At 38.1% G+C, this 7,482-nt stretch overlaps 1 protein-coding gene across 1 annotated transcript; it reads left to right on the top strand.

The window, feature by feature from the left end:
• The first annotated feature begins 211 nt into the window (after window positions 1-211).
• On the top strand, window positions 212-5,927 carry LOC134943707 (parvalbumin beta-like). Its single transcript, XM_063932400.1, has 5 exons — window positions 212-252; window positions 1,241-1,309; window positions 2,361-2,490; window positions 3,587-3,696; window positions 5,467-5,927. Exons 2-5 carry the CDS (start codon window positions 1,249-1,251, stop codon window positions 5,490-5,492), a joined length of 327 nt encoding a protein of 108 aa, XP_063788470.1. The 5' UTR covers window positions 212-252; window positions 1,241-1,248; the 3' UTR covers window positions 5,493-5,927.
• Window positions 5,928-7,482: the final 1,555 nt, after the last annotated feature.

Below are 7,482 nucleotides of genomic sequence, written 5' to 3'. Positions count from 1 at the left end.
GTAGCAAGTATAATCCTGTAAGATTCTGAAGTAAGATTGTTGACAAAACCTTCATTTAGATTCCTCATGGAATATAAATAACCCTCATTAGCCAGCAGATTTTACAGCCCTCCTTAGGAAGAATTTGTCTATGACAGGGTCTTCTTTAATACTGTATATGGTATGGGGGTGGTGTTTGAAAGGTATATAAGCAGAGTCCCATACGTAGATAGGCACAAGTCAAAGATTTCTTCCATTGAAAAATTGCTCAAGGTGAGTTACATATACTCTCCGCTTTATCAGTCTCTGGGATTCTAACTTGGTTCAGCTTGGAAGTGTAGAAGAACTTTCATGAATAGGACGACATTCCTGTTATTAACCAACAAGGAAAAACACCAGTTTGGAACAAAGTCTTCTGTCATTTTTGGACTACAGTAATTGCAAAGGAGTCATTTTCCTGGGCCGGCAATCAACGAAACCTCTGTGGTCGATGCCCCAATATTGAACTATCAACATCTGCTACATGTACCAACATTTTAAGGCATTTTTGTCACACTAAAAGAGCCTGGAATTTTTCCACAGACAGTTCTTGTACAACAGCCATCCCTAAACAAACAAGGGCTAGAGGTCTTATGTTGTATTTGCAGTACTTCCTAAAGCTATTAATGATCTCTGCACCAAGAAGGTGTTGAATCAGTGTAGACCAGGGCTGGCCAAACCAGTCCTCGAGATCTACCAACAGTTCACATTTTCCAGGCCACCTAGCTGGTGCACAGGTGTAGTCATTACTAATTAAGATGTGCTGCATTCATTCCTAACTGACAATTCTACAGATCTCCAGGAGGCCTGGAAAACATGAACTGTTGGTAGATCTCGAGGACTGGTTTGGCCAGCCCTGGTGTAGACTGTGCACTAGAACTTAATATAAAATAATGAGCTGATATAGTATGTTTAGCTGTTGGAACATATATTTTTAAGATGAAATAATACAGATACTGGGTCATTTATATGCTGCCACTATTTAATAGACTGACAGATATGTGCAGTACTTTATAGGGTTTTGCCTGCATAATATTCTGTTCCATTTAACGTGTGGATTTTAACTTGCATATGCAGCATCTTTAGATATTGCTTTAGCACTTTATATCCTTATATAACTCAATAAAATGTACCCTGCTTCATTCTCATTCATTCAGTCTGAAATGCTATTGGTTTCTGGCAATAACCTTAAATGTCTAATAAATCATTTATCTCTTATTAGATCTAAAGATGGCTTTTGCTGGTATCCTGAATGACGCTGACATCGCAGCTGCTCTAAAGAGCACTGAAGGTATTGTACCATCCATCCTAGTTAATGCTTTAAACTTCCATCACGCAGCTTAGCGCTGTTGTGCACAAATGTGTCCGGGTCACTATAGGTGAGCAACCAATAGAAGAAATGCTTGCTTGTGGAGGAAAGAAAAACTGCAAATTGCTTAGATTTTCTTTTTGTAGAATGAGGGTTATTGACTTACAAGTGATCAGAGGTACAGATCTGTACTGAAATGATAGCAACCAATCTTGGGGCAGATGTATTAACCTGGAGAAGGCATAAGGAAGTGATAAACCAGTGATATGTGCAAGGTGATAAAGACACCAGCCAATCAGCTCCAATATGTAAATTAACAGTTAGGATCTGATTGGCTGGTGCCTTTATCACCTTACACATGTCACTGGTTTATCACTTCCTTATGCCTTCTCCAGTTTAATACATCTGCCCCCTTGTTTTCAGCGAAGAACAAAATTTAGCAGTTTTCTAAAATAAAGTGTAGCTATTACCAGAATAACAACCTGTCTTTGCCAAAAAGTACCTGGACAATGAGGTTTATTTACTATTAACACTAAAATTATGAATGTGTGCAAACTAAATAATATATGAGATAGATAGTAAAAATGCCAGTCTCATCTTCACTTTTAAAATGACTAGCTGGATGTAATTTAAATAACTAGCTGCATGCAATTAAAATAACTAGCTGCATGCAATTTAAATGCCCTATATGAATATGAAAAAGAAAGCATTGTCAAAGCACATTCTCAGTAGTACAAATATCTCAATACATCCAGCACAATAACGATGGTTCATATTCTGATTTAGACATGTTTTAAACATCACTGAAATGCAGTTAAAATAATTATCACTTACCTCACTAATGAGGCTAAAATATTACTTGAAACTAGTTATGTCTTCTAGTTGATTGTACTGTAGCTTAAAAATGAACTGAATGTACTCATTAAAAAATAAAAAATAAATTAAGTTTTTAAACAGTAATAGAATTGTATCTGATGCCCAGTTCTTTTTCATATTCCAACTTGTAACGGCTCTCTCTGTTTTAACCTTTCAGCCAAGGACTCTTTCAACTTCAAAGATTTCTTTGCTAAGTCTGGTCTGAACAAAAAGTCTGCTGAAGCCCAGAAAATCTTTGAGATCTTGGACCAGGACAAGAGCGGTTACATTGAGGAAGCTGAACTGAAGTGAGTAACAGTATCTTCACCATTAGTAAGAGGGGAGAAAAGTTAAAAGTATTTGTAGAGTTTAATAGCCATAGCCAAGTCTTATCTAAATAAATCGATTTTATAAAACAAATCAATTTTCAAGGGAAGTCAGATAATGGATATTTGCCACTTTGAGTAAAAATGTAATGGGGGAGACAAATTCAGCCTTAGAGAGAGATAAAGTGCGCAAAGTAACCAATCAGATTCTCACTGCCATTTATCTAGCACTATCTTTGAAGTGACAGTGAGATGCTGATTTTGTTGCTTTAGGCAACTTCTTCACTTAATCTCTCTCCAAGGCTTGATACACCTCCCCTAATATGAGAAGTAATGTAACATTGTATCATGTATTGTGATGTAGACATATACAGCATTTCCAATTAGTTTTAGATATGGCTGGAAAGTTACATTTGTTAAGCACACTGTACTTCATAACAGAAGCTAGCATGGTATGATGGGACTAGAAAATTGAATAGAGTAGCAGGTCCCGATCTTGCAGTAAAATATGCCATTGTCATTCAAACAGCAGAGGATAATGAGCGTTCATTACATAATAAATAAAGTAAAATAAATTATTGAATACTTGCAATAATGCTTAATAAAAAATCCTGGACAATACTATGACAATAAAAGTTCTGTATTGGAATAATTTATGCAATGTGAATTACAAGGAGTAAAATCAGGGTAATTGGTCCATTAGGAAATAAGGGAACCATGAAAAATAGAAAAATATCAGGAGACATAAAATGAGGAATACCATGTATACAGGGTGATCCAACAATAGGTGGACAGTAAATGATAACATTTCTACTTTCTACTGTCCACCTACTTTTGGTTCACCCTGTATATAGTTACATGTGTCATGTATGTAGAGAATACACAGTGGTGTAGAAGATATGGTTATTTCAGCTATAGTTTTTCTTTCGGAAGCTGAGCCGTTATTAGAGGTGTCTATCTGGCAGATATGCAGAATCCAATGGCTCTAAATAGGTGTCAAATGTTTCAGCCATAGAAGTGTGCTATACTGTCACTACTAGCGAGGTCTTCACACTCTCTTCTATCCTACCACACTCAGACTGTTCCTGAAGAACTTCAATGCTGCTGCCAGAGAACTGACCGATGGCGAGACCCAAAAGTTTTTGTCAGCTGGTGATTCCGATGGTGATGGCAAAATTGGAGTTGAAGGTAAATGTGTTTTATATGGTATATTATTTCACCCTACTACTGCTATAAAATGTGAATATCTGCCAATCAGCTTAAAATCAACATTAGATACGGATAGTGGTAATGCCACCATTGCAGAAAGATGAAGGGTTCCAGCCATAGCCACTTGTCAATGGCGGTAGCTCTGCCAGTATCCCACTCTCTGTTACCTTTCACCTGCATAGTGAAGATCAAAACCTTGTTTATTGCAGATAAATGTATTTCTAAAAAGAAAAATCCCCTCTTTAAGGGAAATTCTGTGGTGTCAGAGCCGGCCCTAACCAATATGATGCCCTAGGCAAGATTTTGGCTGGTGCCCCCTAGCACCACCGCTGGATCCGCCTCTGACCTTGCACCTCTTTCCCAGCACTATCACCCCTCACCCATAGCAGTCCTTATTTTGGTATTTGTACCCCCTATATTTTAAATAGGAACAGTTTGCACATTTGGAGCACAGCCCAAAAAGGGGTGTGTTTTTACTGGCAAGGGGCATGGCCACACAATAGTAACCCCAATTCCAATTACGCCACACAGTACTGCAACTTTATTTACATTTTGATCATGCGATAGTGTCCATAATTAATATTACATCCCACAGTAGTATCACTTTACCTTATAAACATTACTCCTCACAATAAAGCCCCTTATTCACATTACATCACACTGAATTGCTCCTTGTTTACATTACACCACACCCTATTGCTCTTTATTCACATTAGATGACACAGTAGTGCCCTTTCAATACGCAATGCCACATAGTACAGCACCTTATACACATAATGCCACACAGTAATGCCCCTTACACATATGAGACACATTATTAATGTCCTTATAAACATAATGTGCCTTGCACATTATGACAACCTTTATTAATGCCCTTTTACACATAATGTCCCTTACACATATGCTGCACATTATTAATGCCCTTATACACATAATGACATAGTGCCCCCTACACATTTGCTGCACATTATTAATGCATTTTTACATGACACACATAATGCTCCTTACACATATTCCGAACACTACTGCACAACCAACCCACTCACATGCACACAGCACTCACACTACCACTAACACTGTGACCTCTGCTTGGATACAGATGTGTCCTCATAAATCTTGCCTCAGTGCTAACGTTGGGCACATTTTCTTAATGCATTGCTATGTGGCTAGGATGCACAAGCAGCTTCTGCTGATTAAAATGATATGCAGCATGCCAATATACTGTGTGAGACTGTGCCTGTATCTGCATATGAAATGCTACACACAGAATATAGGCATGCCGCATATCATTTTAATCAGCAGAAGCTGCTGATGCCCCTAGGCATATCAAATGCCCTAGGCAATTGCCTAGTTTGCCTATGCCTATGGCCGGCTCTGTGTGGTGTAAATGTAATAGCCAAGTGACTTGCAAGCATCAGTGACTTTCAGGCGAGTGTGGCCGATGTTTTAAAGGGGCAGTCGTTTAAGAGGCAGAACCAAACTGTTTTTTTTACGATTTAAATGTTTGCTACTTTAAAACATTGTCCAGACTTGCCGAAAAGTTTATGATGCCTGAAAGTCACTGGCTATCACATTATTTTTCTGCCATCTTTTAGCTATTGCTTATATATGTTTATAGATAGATAGATAGATAGATAGATAGATAGTTAAAATGATCTGTCTTGAAAGTAGTATTAAAGTAAACTCAGTTTGTTCGAAATTATCAAAGGTAAAATGTTATTAATTTGATTTTTTTATCTGCACTTTCAGAATTCCAGGCTTTGCTGAAGGCTTAAAGCAATTTCTTAATGGAAGAACAACTTCTTAAAAAATCAGTCCCCATTTTTATTTCTGTTTAACTGAAGGGTTAGTGGAACCTGGTTAACAATGTTAATGTTTGCCCCGTTAAAGAGGGTTTCTTTTCCAACACCCACAAGCAAAAGTCAATGCCATCTTCCCTATCAGTAGAGTCTTACTACGTTGTCTTCAGCACACAACATCAGGATCCTCAGCTCCCACAACTAGAAGTTCGGCTCAGAGACAAAACAATGCCTTCATCTATTTATTTATATATTTTTTACATTGATAATGCACTTCCAGCTGTTTACACTATTGCAACTTTTGTAAATCCACACATTGATGATGTCTAGTCTTGATGTCTTCATGGATAACTTAAAGCAGCAAGGATGATGTAAAGACAATGCTATCAATAAAAGGACATTTTGGAATCAGTCTGTGTCTTGTTGTTCATTAGTTGGAATCCATAGATTAAATGCTACAACTACTTTTCAAATTAATATAGGGTTTAATGTGCCATTGTAATTTTATATATATATATATATATATATATATATATATAGTCCCATGGATCCGGCTGAGGAAAATGCCCTAATAAAGCGGCATTGAAACGTCGTCTTTTACTTATCTGCCTGGCCTAAGAGTTGTTATTTCCAAAGTCACTTGGAGTGCCGCGTCTGCTGTGTTTTTTTATATATATATATATATATATATATATATATATATAAGCTCTCTCCTTTGCTATTTATTTGCTCCTTTATCTATCTATCTATCTATCTATCTATCTATCTATCTATCTATCTATCTATCTCACCCTCTTCTACTGGTCTACTATTGTCTTCCATATCATCCTACACTTGCTGGTAGTGTCAGACTGGGGATAAAGGGCCCACCGGGGGAATGCAGTGGTAGGGGCCCATGTTTAGGGGTCTGTCCAGTCTTCAGAGGTGGTGTGGCCAGCTACCACAGAGGTTTGGCTAACCATAAGGGTCTGGGTCCCTTGATAAATATGTATAGTAAACACTGCTAGTGCATGCAGGATAATGTACCAGATTAATATCAGCAATGCACTGTAGAAAAAACAGCATAGTCATGTACAGTATAAGGTTACATATATGTAATGTATAATTCAAGTGCACAGTCTGGAACTTGATCCCTAGAGGAGAAGGTGGGCCCCCAGGTACTAGGGACCACTAGGGTGTGCTCCTGTGGGTAGTCTAACCCTGCTTGCTGTAATACCCTTGCCATGCATATCTGTTATCTAGTTATTACTATAATTATTGTGACATCTATTGTATGTTGCTTGTAGTTGTTTTAAGCTGCTAATAGAATTTATAAAAAAAAACTATAGTAAAACTAGTATAATAGTATAACAGAACAAAATGTAAGTTGCTCAAATCAATTAGGAAGTACAATTCAGGTGCATGAAAGGGAGGGGGTAGTCTATAATAGTATAACCCCTGACATAGCTACTCCAGGGTAGTGATTAAGTGGCTTGTAACTCACCGATGGTGATACAGTACTTAGCAATGACAATGACTTCTTCACCCACAAGCGGTCAACCTTTGAAACTCCTGCTTGACCCACATACACACAGATAAAGCACAGATATACGTAAGTAGGGCACATGTCCAAAATAATTTATAAGGGAAAATGGGAGCATTGAGTAAACAAAATAAAATAAAAATCACACAGTTCAGTGTTAGACAGGGAATAAACTCATAACAGCTCACTGCAAAATGTAACAAGTGATCACAAATATAAACTATGGTGAAACAGTGTAATTCTCAGTCTCCCTCTCGAAATGTAATCATTATGGGGGTCATTCCGAGATGATCGTAGCTGTGCTAAATTTAGCACAGCTACGATCAGTCACACTGACATGCGGGGGGACGCCCAGCACAGGGCTATCCAGCCCCGCATGTCAGTGCCGCCCCCGCAGAAGTACAAAGGCATTGCACAGCGGCACGCAGCTGCTGCAGCCCGCCC

Source organism: Pseudophryne corroboree, chromosome 7 (assembly GCF_028390025.1).
Source record: "Pseudophryne corroboree isolate aPseCor3 chromosome 7, aPseCor3.hap2, whole genome shotgun sequence".
NCBI classification, from domain to species: Eukaryota; Metazoa; Chordata; class Amphibia; order Anura; family Myobatrachidae; genus Pseudophryne; species Pseudophryne corroboree.
Note: the sequence above shows the minus strand (reverse complement) of the source record. Positions and strands in the feature narration are given on the sequence as shown.

Bases quoted from the DNA above. Each gene is read 5' to 3' on its own strand.
- LOC134943707 (XM_063932400.1), top strand. From the start codon at position 1,249: ATGGCTTTTGCTGGTATCCTGAATGACGCTGACATCGCAGCTGCTCTA. The intron at 1,310-2,360 runs GTATTGTACCAT...TTAACCTTTCAG, and splicing joins TGCTCTAAAGAGCACTGAAG to CCAAGGACTCTTTCAACTTC. The intron at 2,491-3,586 runs GTGAGTAACAGT...TACCACACTCAG, and splicing joins ATTGAGGAAGCTGAACTGAA to ACTGTTCCTGAAGAACTTCA.